Source organism: Sphaerodactylus townsendi, linkage group LG12, assembly GCF_021028975.2.
Source record: "Sphaerodactylus townsendi isolate TG3544 linkage group LG12, MPM_Stown_v2.3, whole genome shotgun sequence".
Taxonomy (NCBI): domain Eukaryota; kingdom Metazoa; phylum Chordata; class Lepidosauria; order Squamata; family Sphaerodactylidae; genus Sphaerodactylus; species Sphaerodactylus townsendi.
Window position 1 is genome coordinate 8794225 of NC_059436.1, and position 13854 is coordinate 8808078.

Here is a 13854-nt window from a genome sequence, read left to right on the forward strand (position 1 = left end):
TTGGGAGACCAATCCAGAGGACCCCGCAACATCATGGAGACCTCTGAGCAATCTTTCCTGTTGGAACCAGGACTGAGGCATTGGTAGACTGGCCTTGTGAAAGAGGGAGCTTGATGGATCTGGGTGAAATGCCTAACCCCGGTGTTGAAACTAACATCCCTTGATGCTAACTCTCTACCCCTAAGTATCCATGGCCCCTTCCGCACACGCAAAATAATGCGTTTTCAAACCACTTTCACAACTGTTTGCAAGTGGATTTTGCCATTCCGCACAGCTTCAAAGGCCCCTTCCGCACATGCAAAATAATGTGTTTTCAAACCACTTTCACAACTGTTTGCAAGTGGATTTTGCTATTCCGCACAGCTTCAAAGAGCACTGAAAGCAGTTTGAAAGTGCATTATTCTGCATGTGCGGAATGAGCCCATGTGTCCCATGTAGTGATCTGTTATAGGCACAACCTGTAACATTGTAAAAGGTGTTGCTGTTATGATATAAGCAGTGATGCAGACTTGGCTGACATTCCAGTATCTTTAAGGACTTCTACCATCATTTGTTTGAGCTGTAGCCTAAATAAACTTTTATGCCTCTCACATCCCAGTGATCTCATTGGCGTTACAGAATGCTGAGATTTCAAACCTGTTCCCTAAAGTGTGATATCAGTTGTAGGTATTGGCAGATGTTTTACCGTGCTGTTACCTGACACCGGCCTTGCTCAGTTCTTCACTGTATTCTTTAACTTCTGTATTTGAGCCCCATTTAGGTGAGGGAAGAACGGGATAAAAATCTAATAGTAATAATAACTATTTGGAAGCGCTGGGGAATCTGTGGGGGGAAGAATTATATTTTGTTGACCCTAGGACCAAGAGTCCTTACGGCTAAGCTTCGTTGTTTATTCTTGTACGTGATGAATTGCAAGGCCACATAGAAGGGCTGCTTTTCTTTTGTCTAATAGCGTATCTGCATAGTTGCTTCCTGTGTTCCTAGTTAAATGTGTTTGTACTACCTGAAGTAAAGGAAGCATGAGGCAGCACTTGGCCTCCTGTAGATAAATGCCTTCCCCCTGGGGAGCTATTATGGTCCTTATCAAAGTAGGGTGAGATGATGGACGCAGGCAGCAGATAGCAGGAGACAATATCCACTGCTTCACTTTCTTCTCTGCCCTGCTGGTCCTAAAGGAGCTAGAGCAGTTAATGATCATCCCATTGAGGAATCCTTAAAAACAGTGCAGAAAGCTGTCCATGCCTAGTGGGGCATCTCAAACTCTCGAGAGGAATAAGAGTTTGGAAAGCTCCATTGGCTTGCCACAATTGCTGATTATTTTAACAGAATATTTCTCCCTTTCTCATGGTTCAAGGCTGCTTACAAATCACAATTAAAAAGAGTACAATTTAAAATATACAAAATAAGATCCCAAATAGACTCCATCTCCTCAAAAGATGCCCCCAAACTATGTAGCCTTTTAAAAGCCCTGGCAGATAAAGGCCCATTACCAATAAAAGGCTCTTCCAGGACTCCCAGTGTGCTGTGGGCTTGCAGAGGGATTTCCTCTTTTTTTGTTGTTGTTTACACGTGAGGCGCCATTCTCTGCCCAGAAGCTAGCTTGCTGGTCTCAAGGGGCCTCTGCAGCTTTTCCTGATTCTCTTAACTCCGCCCATCAACTCCTCTTAAAGACACAGATTGAATCACACCCATGATATACCTATGATAGCTACTATATCAGTATTGTAGCTCCTTTCCCAACATAATTCCACCCCCCTCCGAAAAACACAAGAAAGAGGCAATTCATTCCCTGGACCACATTCTGCTGAAGATGGAGACCATGTGCTAGATTTCCCTCCCTTCCCCTTCTCTCCCTCCCCACCCACATAGAGCAGGAGAGGTGGGGTGGAGCCAGAAAGAGACCCTGCTTGTGTTGTTCCTATCAGTGTATTAATACAAGCATGTAGAGAGGCAGAGGAGGAAGTGTGCAAAGCAGCGCAGGGGAGTGGGGTATGTTTATGAGACTAGGCAGGTTGGCTGTGGGTGGGGGGAAATGATCCGGGGCAAAGCTGTGCTCACTGACAACTCTGTCCGCTCTGATTGTGAAGCAAAATTAAATTTCTGCTAGAAGTGATCACATTTGCAGTGGGGAGAAAAGAAAGTGAAAGTGGGGCTTGAGGAAATGTCTGTACAATAAATCTTGTGGTGACCCACATTTGCCCCCATCGTGTAGCAGATGCCTTGTGCGTAATCGGCTAAAATGTCTTTAAATACTCCCGAGAAACCAGGACAGAATGAGCAATCTTTGTACTAGCTCCTCATCTTTGGTGTTGTGGTGAGTAGGCGTCACTTTGTTCTACTGTTATAGATTTTAGATAGTCATTGTAGGTTTTTATTATGTATATTTAGGAAGGATGCCATTACTTGAAATTGTAATAAAAAATTCAGATGTTTGGAGAATAATAGATGTGATGATTGGCTGAAAGTGTAATTGCACCCAATTAGGGAGACTCAATTATGGAGCCAATTAGGGAGCCAGCGTGGTGTTGTGGTTAAGAGCAGGTGGATTCTAATCTGGAGAACCAGGTTTGATTCCCCGCTCCTCCACCTGAGTGGCAGAGGCTTATCTGGTGAACCAGATGTGTTTTTGCACTCCTACATTCCTGTTGGGTGACCTTGGGCTAGTCACAGTTCTCTCGGTACTCTCTCAGCTCCACCTATCTCACAAGGTGTCTGTTGTGGGGAGAGGAAGGGAAAGGAGCTTGTAAGCCTTCTTGAGTCTCCTTACAGGAGAGAAAGGTGGGGTATAAATCCAAACTTCTCCTCCTCCTCTTCCTCTTCCTCCTCCTCCTCCTCCTTTTCTTCTTCAAATCATCGGGAGGAGAAGCAGGAGTTAATAGTTGAGAAATGACAGTTGGGGAATGACAGCTGAGAAGTGACAGTTGGGAAATGACAGATGGGAAGTGGACTGGCTAAGACTAAATAAAAGGAAGTGATGAAGTTTAAGGTTTTACAGCTAGAAAACTTTATAGAAGAACAAAAGTTTACAGTTAACTGTTTAGAAGCTGTTGGTATATTGAGATTTCTTACAATTAGATGGTTATCTGGGAGAGAGAGGTATGTTAATTTTTGAATCAATCCACTTGTTTCATATTGCTGAAAAATATCACAATAATGACATAAGTTTGAATGTCCTTTTTGTAATTTTTCAAAAAGAAAGCTGGACTTACGATATAACTTTTCATGCCTGTCAAGTAGTGGTGGAAAGGGTTGACTTCCTGGGGTGATGATTAAAGGAGTCCCCCTTTGCTGAGCTGCCATCCTTCTGTTGTATATATGGACAGGAGATCATGATAGACCAGCAGTTTCATTCATTCATTCATTCATTCATTCATTCATTCATTCATTCATTCATTCATTCATTCATTCATTCATTTGATTAATTTATTTAATACATTCTTCCTTACAGAGTTCAAAGTTTACAATGCGGATAAAGCACATAAAATAAAATACATTAAAAACTTTAAAAATAAGAATTTAAAATCACACTTGTACTTCTAGTAGGCTCAACCAAATGTAGCCCTAAATAAAACTGCCTTCTAACAACTGAAAGTTACAGGGGAGATTGTTCCATAATCGTGGAGCTGCCACTGAAAACGTCCTCTCTCACCAAACGAGTTTCTTTGATTGATGGGGCAGTCATGAGGGCCTCTTCCTATGATCTTAATTCTCAGGCAAGGACATATGAAAGAAGACAGTCCTTCAGATTCCGCTGTCCTCAGACATGTAGAGAGTTGAACATCAAAACCAACACTGTGAATTGGACTTGGGATCAGTAGCCAGTGTAATTGCTGTAATATCAGGGTCATATGCTCTCAATAGCGGGCCCTGACCAGCAGTCTAGCTGCTCCATTCTGCATTAGGTTCTTCTTCTGAATACTCTTCTATGTAGCTGTTCCTGTCATTTCCTTGCAGGGACCACACTAAATTAGGTGCCATTTTGGATTGCTACAGAAACCCAAAGTGCCATCTGAATGTTGACTTTCTCCTATATAATGTCCTCCAGGTTTGCAAAACATCTTGATGGCCCTATGATTGGGGATTTTGTTTTTATTTACATAGTGGGGCCACCCATGGTAATGGTAATTTTACACCCCCCCACACAGAGACGAATGAGGCAGACTTGCCTTTAAAGACTGGTCTGAGGTCATCATATATAGCTTACCCCCATGACGAATGAGGTATGGTGAGATGGGGATGAGAGCTTGTGGGTGTAAGGCTGAGAGGAAAGTCCAGGCAAACTAAAAAAAATGACTGGGTAGCAAGCAGTATGGAGAGAAAACAGCAAATGGATTTGTGGTTGGGGGAAAGCATAGCCAGGAGGCAAGGAGGGAAGGAAGGAGAGAGAACTACCTGGGGGGGGGGAGCGGAGACCAACAGAGTGAGCTAAATAAAGTTCTCCCCCATGTGACCTTGTAGACCCCTGTTTGTCATATATAAAGGAGAACGAGGAAGTGATTTAAAGAATACTAGCGATGGATGAAGAATTTGCCAGTCTTCCCACAGTCCATGTTTTCAGACATTTATTTATTTTTTGCAAACTGGGTTCTTGTCTGGTTTCAGCTGAAGGGAAGTGACATCAAGTGACACTCTGCAGGAAAGGAAAGCGCGTTCAGTCTGGGTGTATATGTAAGGGGGTGCTTCAGCAGCCCTGTCCTTTGTTGCCCCTTTCAGTCTTCCATCAGGCCTGCCACCTATTTTCTACCTGCAGTTGGAGGAGCAGAGCTGCCAGTTGCTATAACGTCTAGTTTGGCACGCAGCAGCCATGCAGTTCTGCATTCATTCTGGATCTTCTGCAGGTTTAGAAACTGAAGAAAAAACAGTGAAATCAGGCAAACGAGATGTGATATGAGCAAGTAGAGAAAGCTGTCTGGGTACTTTCTCTGAATGAGCATAAAATGGAACAGACTGAGGATACTGTTTGGATAAGATGTTGAGTTCAGCCTGATTCATCTCAGCACTCTAGAAGATCTCAGGGTTTTTTCTTCCCTAATGTAAATGATGCTGCAGCACTTGTTTCCAAAATGTGCTTTGTCTCCTTGTTTGGTATGTATTAGGTTTGGCTGAGCGTTCTCTCCCCTGTGTAGCCTCAAGGCATATCTGTATTACAAACATACATCAGCTTTATACCATTTTAACTATCATTGCTTCTCTTCCTGGAAATCGTACTTTGGTGAGGGAGCTGAGTGTTCTCAGGCAGAGATTCCCGGACGTTCTCATAGAAATGCACTCCTTGGTTTCCTGAGAAGAGGGTAACCATTAAACAAATGTAAGTGTGTGGCACAGATATGCCTTCCGATGTCAGCGTTCAGTGGGTGTTCATTGGAACCATGGTGATTTGGTAGCGTTCCATACTCTCTTGTTCTTAGTGGATGCATATGGTGTAGTGCTTGTTGGTGGATCTGGTCCTAGGAAGTGAGGCATCATCCAACATGAATTTCAGCACAGAGCTAGTCATGTTTTTGGCACAACAGACCTCCTGTTTATAAGAACTATCCCCTATGATTGTGTTTCTTGCTAGACATTTTCTCCTCATCCGTGAAGAACTTTTTTTGGAGATGTGAACATTCATTTGCAAATAGGTTTTTCTTGTTCTTTAATTAGCCTCGTTCTAGTCAGCAATAACACAATCTCTCCATGCCTAGGGGGGAAAAAAGCAGAGCTGTTCCTCAGTTTGTTTTTGGTGAGGGGTTTTTTTTGGTGAGGAATGTTGGCTTTTGAGCCAGCTCACATATTTTATTGTTGCCAATTCCACTGCACAACCAATGTAAATCTTCAGTCTTTTAGGCAACATAAAGATGCATCAGTGTGAAGAGCGGTGAGTGCATTTTGAGAAGTAAAAGGATGACATTCATCATTTTGTTCAGGATCTCTGCCTGAACTTCCTTGAAAGGAATTGAAATACTTCACATTTAAGCTTCATTTCAAAGGGTCTGGCATTTAGCTACCAGCCCTGTACTTGGTCAAAGAGTGTGTAAACTGGTTTGTATGAAATGTCAAACCGTGGTGTGGTACTTCTCAAAACTTCTGCTCATACATTCCACCATCCCATACATACCATGCTGCAATTTGTTTAGTGTCTTCCTCTTTGCTTTAGTTTTCTTTATGGCCAAACTATCAAACTATTATTCGTGCTTGGCTTCTACACTAGGATTGCTGTGGCGTTCTCCCTCTCCCTCCTGCAGTCCGGGCTGACAAGCCGTCCCACCGTCCCTCTCCGAGGTGTTAGTCTCCTCGTCCGTAGCCCCGGTCTTTGGGGCTTGTAAAGTAGTCAGCTGCCTGAACCACAGGGTGCCTGTGGAGGGAGGAGGGGAAGAAGCCTCTCCCCTCCTGCCTGAGGCTCGCTCTATTCGCGGGTGGGGTCCTCAGCCCCTCCTATGGAGGTGCGCTGGTCACCCCGTCCAGCCTCCCTTTCCCCCCTTGCCTCCCTTCGCTCTCCTGTTCCTCCGCTGCTCTCTCTCCCTCCTCTCTCACACGCGTCTCTGCTCTCCCTCTTTCCTCCCTCTCCTGCTCGTCCGTTCTCTCTCTCTCCTCTCTCACACGCTTCTCCGTTCTCGCTCTCTCCTCTCTCTATCCCTTGCAACCCTCTCCCCACGCTCCTTCGTTTTCCTTCCATCGGCTCCCGCAAAACCCTCCCACGACCAGTTGCGGCCAGCCTCGCTCTCCCATCTCCTCGCCCCTTATTAAGCCTCGCCGGGGCGACGGGGGCGTTCCTGGCCTCGCTCTCGCGCCGGCCGTATCCAGCCGCCGGCTTGACCAGCCGCAGCTGCGCCGCTCCGCGGCCGTCTCCCGGCCGGCCCGAAACACCGCAGGTGTTTTCTCCGTTGGGCCGGTCGCTGCTGGGTCCTGCTGCCGGCCCGCTGCCGGCCCCGCCTCCCGGCTGTCCACGTCCGGGGCGAGCCGGCGCAGCGACCCCCGGACAATTGCAATCCACAGTTTGAAGCTGGTTTGCAGCCCTGCTTTGGAGGGAAATTCATGTTGCACCTATTAAGTTTGACGTTGTGTCTGAACTTGGCCCCAGTTTACTGAGTCTGTTTCACAGTGCAAGCCACTGTCTATTGGTATGTTTCCTGGAACTTCCCGTTATCTGTTAACCAGGGGCTGATTTTTTGTAGTGCAGATGGTAAACTGCACTTAGCCCCTAGTTTGGAAGGGCTGCAGTGTGTGTGTGTGTGTGTGTGTGTGTGTGTGTGTGTGTGTGTGTGTGTGTGTGTGTGTGTGTGTGTGTGTGTGTGTGTGTGTGTGTGTGTAAAAACACTAGCACTGATGAATCTTGACTGTTTTAATAATCAATCAATCATATATATATATATATATATATATATATATATATATGTTTTTACACACATTTTGTTTCTGTAGAGAAAACAGAGAAAACATTTGTGTAGTCTTAGGGAGGAAAATATATTCAAGAGGCATTTTATGATGCAGGGCCTAGAAGAGACTGCTTCACCCCTGAATCATAGACGATTAGATCTATGCCATGAGAGGAACCATTATTTATTTCCTAAGAGGAACATATTTCTACTTCATAACCATGTATTTCAGTTTATCAAGTAGGGCCTTCAACCCTTTTCAAGAGGTTGATCAAGCAGCATTTGGGGGGGGGGGGTTGCTTTTTTAGTCAAGATTCTTATTTCTCTGAGGAAGGAGAAAGAACAGTGAATGATGTTCTAAAAATATAACTTGAACCTTGGTCTTTCCTCCACAGTATTTTGCCATGAGCTACAGGGCTAAAGCTATTCTTGCTTTAAAAATGTGCAGCCTAAGAAGGAATGGTTAACAGAGGCAAAAGTAAAATGACACAGCCAGGTATGCAACATGACTTTATAGGCTCTTCCTCATCAGGAGTCCTCAAGCCATCACCTCAGGCAGAACAGAGCAGTTCCATTTTCAGATTCCTGCACCTGCATCTGTGGCTATGCTTTTCCAGTTTGATTTGCTCTGTGTTAGCAACTGAAAGAAATGTTACAATCCCGAGGAACGCACAACTCAAGGGTTGAGAACTGTGCCAGAGCCTCTCAGGCGGATTCCGCAAGGGCCAAAATCAGCGGTGTGAGGATGGTAAAAACACCGTGGTAGGGGAAAACTTTGCATAGCTACCGCTGCTGAAGCGAAGCTGCAATCTCCTATTTCCCCCAAACTGGCGTATATCTGACTTGCTAAACAAACGAGTCTTTTCAAAAACGCTGTTCTGCAACTGGTGCTGAGCAAACGGCGGGCAGGAGGCGCTTCTGCTTTGGCCATACTTGCGTGTTTTTTAAAAATTCTGGCTCACTTCCGCGTAGCCACGCAGGTGCACAGGGTCGTATCCGGGTCTTGCGGGATGTCAGTGTGGCTGTGGGGGTTCATGTGTGTATTCCTGCGTAGCTACGCAAGACTGGATGGCCAACACCCCCCCCCCCCCCCCCGTACCTCTGTGGCAGGGCCCAGAGCCTGGCCGATTTGCATTCTGTCCACAGGACAAGAACAACAATAAAAACAAATATCTTTAATGGCATAACATAATTCTTCTAGATATTTGATTTGTATGGGAAACCCCCCTCTGTATTCAGTAGCAAGGATCTTGTGTATGATGCATTTTTTACAGAACTGTAGTAACAAGAATTCTTGTCCCATTTCAGTACATTGCTTTAAGTACTATGGGAGACCTGTGGATTTTCTTAATAGTTAAAGAGCAACCCTATTAAGATCAGCATATGGCCTATATACCACAAAAAAAATTGATGCAAATTAAATGATATTATAGTGTTAAAATATTCATACATCAGTGCCATAAAATATTTTAATTCCTTTTCATCACAGGTTGTCACACACTTCTTTGATGTTTTTTTAAAACTTCAGCTGTTTTATAAAATTTGGCGTATAAGGAAAGATTTGAGGTTCTAGTTCTCTGTTCAAGTTTAATTGCAACCTTCTTATCTTTTTGTTGTTTTATTTGTAGTATAAAGTAGTGTTACCTAATTTGAAGCATTAATGGAGGTGAGGACGACGGTCTTGACTTAAACAATGGAATGTAGAGTTTCCAGTAGCTATAAACCATAATACTGAAAGTGGAGCCTCCATGTTAAGGCAGTATACCAAACCTTTCTCCACATAACTATTGTTGGGCTAAATGGGCGTTTAACCTGTCCCAGCAAGACAGTCCTTGTACTTTAAATAATGTAGGGCAATGCAGTGGGTTGAAGCAGTGGCACTATATTTGGGAAAGGTTGTTGGAAAGGATGGGGATGCATTCGAAGTGGCCTAAAAACTGTTCCACCTGACTTGTGAACGTCCTGGCAGTATGTTAAAAATTGGACTTGATTAACATGGTGCTGCCTCTCTTCTGTATGTAGACTCTGCACCCATGATATGCAATGTCTGCAGAGGAGGGCGACAAAAGAGCTGCAGTTTGCAGAGTTGCAGTCCAGGTATAGGGCAGTACCTGCCTAATGTATCCTTTATGTTCCCTTGCAGTTCGCCTCCATGATAGCATATCTGAAGAAGGCTTCCACTACCTCGTCTTTGATCTGTAAGTAGTAAATGGTTTTTGATTGCATTAGCAGATGCATCATTTTTTTTTTGCACGTGATGCTATTATCATCCAGTAGTTCAGCCAGACTGCTCCTGAAATTCCCTTTGGATTTCCTAATCGTTAAACACTTTCTCATGTGTTTCTCCAGAAGCACACCAAAGCTGCTGCAACCTGGTGCGCTCCGGAGAACTTACTTGCTCTTTTGAACAAATGTGGGCTGCTGGGGAGTCAAGCAGGCTGAACTGTGGCATCCTTGATGTGGGTGGAAGACGGCTGCAGCTGCAGTGATGCCTTTGACATGAAAGGGTGGGTGGGGAGGAGGGGAAAAGATATCAGGGTGGTGGTGATTCAGTGCCCCTGATACTGTGCCCAGTGCAACTAAACAGCTGTGTAGCTGCACACTGAGAAGGCTTAAACCCTCCATTGAGGTTGAGGGCTCCAGACAGTGGTTCTGTGGGCCCCCCTCTTCCCCTTTGCCTTTATTGGTATTGCCATCGGCCATGTCCTATGCTAACTCTCCCTGCGAAGTATCTGGGGGCTTTCGGGAGACATTGTGTGCTTTGCTTGGCTGCCTCTCACTTCGTTCCAGATATAGAAGCTGGTGATCTCATATCTCCTCCTCTCTGACAGCTCCAGTTAAGCAGTGAGCTATATTTAGCTCTCCTGTGAGTCAGTGCAGCTCTTGCTTTTTCTGGAGTCACACAGACCTTGGCATGTCCCTGGCCCCACAGCGGTAGGATCAAAAACAAAAGGCAGGGGGCTTGCCCTGAGGCCACATGGCAAATGACACCTGAGGCTGAGCTGTGGGTTGTGCCCATCATTGTGCTGTTTCTGTGGCTTCGCCTTCACCTGCTTTTTGTAGGTTTAAGCCCTTTGATCAGTTGGAAATCTGGCACTTTCTGGTACTTGTAGTATTAAGCTGGGTATTTAAACGTTTAAGGAGTGCTGTGCTTACCCTGCTCAGAAGGAAGAAGGCAGGTCAATCTTTTATTAGAGATAGGATGGTTATAGCAATAATTGGGGAAGAGAGAATAATTAAATCCCTTATACCTACTCTTCCTTTGCTACTATCTGGTCTGTTCCACTGGACAATTTATGTGTATTGCTCACAATCAGTGAGACATTTACGTCATGGGGCTTTCTGAAACATATTTTTGTTATATGTAAAAATAAGTAAATGTAGGGCAAGATGCCTGATAAAGTAATGGGGCAAGTAGCTATTTTTTTCCCCTGGAGTGAATTTAGAAAGATCAGTCATATCTGTCCATCAGTTTCTTTTGCTCATTTTTTTTGTCATTTGTAAAAGAAATGGAAATGCAGGAAGCTGGTAGGAAAAATACTTTGTAATTGCTACAGTGTGTAAAAGTGCCTGTTTCATTTTGTCCAGTATGTAATTCGCTGTAGGGGGATTGTGGGGGGGGGGGGGGGGGGTAAACACACACTGAATACATATCTGTCCCCTTTTTTTAGTTGCTTCCTTGACAAGAATGTCAAAATCACCCAACTTCCATCTGACCCTATTTCTATTGGTATTTTTGTGTTGTAAAATCAGTCTCGACACTATGACTGCATTCAGGTTGTTTTCTTCTTTTAAGCTGCCCTACATTCTGCTTCCATGTGGAAGAATCCACACTTTAAGAGTCCAGGTGCCAGAGTTTCCCGGACTTCTTGCTTAGAATGAAGGATACCTTTCAGTTAATGGTTTAGCTTTGTTTACTGGCCATCCCTCATGTGAAGAGCCCTTCAGGATGTGGAGTGCATTAGAACGGATATCCATCATTAGGCCTCTCAAGCTCGTTCATTTAAAGCTATCTGAAAAATCTGAGACGTGCAGATGTCCCACACATCTGGATATTAAACAGTGTGGCCTTCTGTCTCATCTGAGCACTTCCCAAATTACCCTTTCAAATCATAGGTCTAATCCTGCTAACCATCCCATAGCAAAAAAATCTCAATGTGGGAAGGAGTTATGCATATGACTTCTTCTTAAAAACACACACACATGTATGTGGAATTCTTACCAGATCCTCATGAACAGACACATGTGACAGATCTTCCCTCAATTCAATTGCAATCTCTAGAGCAGTGGTTCTCAACCTTCCTAATGCCGCGACCCTTTAATACAGTTCCTCATGTTGTGGTGACCCCCAGCCCTAACATTTAATCCATTTTACAGATGGAGAACGCTGATGCAGAGAGTCTTAGGTGACCCCTGTGAAAGGGTCATTCGACCCCCAAAGGGGTTGCGACCCACAGGATGAGAACTGCTGCTCTAGAGCATAGGTGTCAAACTCGTGGCCCTCCAGATGTTATGGACTACAGTTCCCATCATCCCCTGCCAGCATCATGCTGGCAGGGGATGATGGGGACTGTAGTCCGTAACATCTGGAGGGCAACGGGTTTGACACCTATGCTCTAGAGTGACTTGTTAGAACTTTAGCATGACTTGATATCAAAATGTGTGTGTGGTGGGCTTATTCCTGAGTTTCGTACCATGAGAATCTGCAATGTCATATTTCAAGTAACTATAGAAAAAAACTAGGAGAAAGTGAGAGGAGGAAGAGAATTTGAATTATCTTGGGAGTTCTGATTTGCAGACAAATTGCTGCAGATATTTTTGGTGCAGGGAAGAAATTTGGTGGCTGTCAGAGAAGCAGCCATAACAAAAATTTTCTCTGCAAATGCTTGAAGTTGTTCTCTTTGCTGTCACACAGGAGGCCATACACTGTCTTCATAATCAGGCGATTGGCAACACAGAGGGGAAAAGTGGGTTGCAACAGGCGTTACAGCTGTAGCCCTGTGTGGGTGGGAGAGAGAACAAAATTTAGAATAGTAGTGACAGCATGAAAAGAGACAGTGCACAGCTTGGGAAAGGAGGCAAGTAAATTGCCCTATGCTTTGGACTCAAGTATCCTTTGTGCTAAGTTGTTCAGTTGGCAGCATCCCCAAGGTTTTTGTGTGACCAGGGAGTGTCTTTCCCAGTACTTAATTCTAAAATAAAAGGAGCCAAGGTTTGAACTTGTTCAAAAGGCTTTTTCTTCAATTTCAAAAGTGGTTGCTTAGTGGTGAATCTTGACCTGTTGCAGAGCTGGATCGTGGCAGGTTTGGCTAAGTCCTGGTGAGCCCTGGCTGAAATGAAAACCTTGCCTCTGTATGTATGAGCTTTCTCTTCCCAGATTGGGGTTGGGTACACCTTTCCTCAGAGGTGTAGCGAGGGAAAATGTTGCCTGGGGCAACACCTGCTCTGGGCACCACCACCCCTGCCTCTCCCCCCCCCCCCCCCCCCGCCCGCGCTCCACTTACCTTAAGCCAGGGGTGGGCAATTATTTTTTTCCATGGGGCCGCATAAGAAACAGAAAATATTGTGGAGGGCCGGGCCAAAAGGCAGGGGGGCAAGGCGCTTTTGAAAGCCCCGCAAAAGCTGGCAGCCAAGGCAACTGGCTTCTGTGGGGCTTTCAAAGGCGCCTCGCTCCCCAGCACAGCAGGGGGGCTAGTCAGGGTCATCCGGTGGGCCGGATATGGCCCGCAGGCCTGGCAGGATGGGACCGAGGGGTGCCCTGTGGCAGAGCCTCTGCCAGCTGAAGAAGCAGCCTGGCGGGCCGCGGCGAGGCTGGGCCAAGGGAGGAAGGAGGAGGGGTGTGTGTGGTCAGTCAATTTTCTGCCCCCCATGTGACTGAACAGCAGCCCACCCAGGGCATACGTCCCCGTGGAATCTCCACCTCTGCCTTTTCTTCTTTTTGTTTGGTCCAGCACCACCTTGTGTGCTGTCCGTCAAAGTCTGCTACTGTTCAATCAAGGATCCTCTATAAGCATTTGAAATTGGTGAGATAAGAATGAATAAAGCAAACAAAACAATTAATGAGGCAAAGATACGATATAGTGTCTTTTCTGGTCCTGTATTGAAAGTCAACCAGAAGCCTCCTTTCAAAATGGAGCTTCTGAGGACTGCATGCATGCTATCCACCCATGTCACCAGATGGCTGAGCTTTCTGTGTGGGTAAAAAAGAACAAGTCTCCCCACTTGGCTCAGCGGTCTATCTTCTGTCATGTGGAAATGACATTTCAAGAGTTTTATGACATAATGAGAAAATACGGAATTAAAAGACAATCTTTCCCCCCCTCAGCCCTCAGTGACTTGCCTGTTCATTAGTTTCTCAGATTGCTCCTTCCCTCTAAATCTTTCAAATGCATCCTTTCTGGTAAGACTCATGAAGGGAGATCAATAACCACCAGTGAAGGATTTGCAGATACGATGGGCGTGTGTAGAACATCTATATCCCTTCCATTTTTTACTCTTC

At 45.1% G+C, this 13854-nt stretch overlaps 1 protein-coding gene across 5 annotated transcripts in view; it reads left to right on the plus strand.

The window, feature by feature from the left end:
- Positions 1 to 13854, plus strand: part of CAMK2B (calcium/calmodulin dependent protein kinase II beta) — a 198676-nt gene that overhangs the window by 92672 nt on the left and 92150 nt on the right. For all 5 annotated transcript variants that reach the window (XM_048512579.1, XM_048512580.1, XM_048512582.1 and 2 more), the window contains exon 4: positions 9499 to 9553. In XM_048512579.1, the coding sequence (XP_048368536.1) occupies positions 9499 to 9553 (55 nt within the window). The remainder of the gene's footprint in view (positions 1 to 9498; positions 9554 to 13854) is intronic.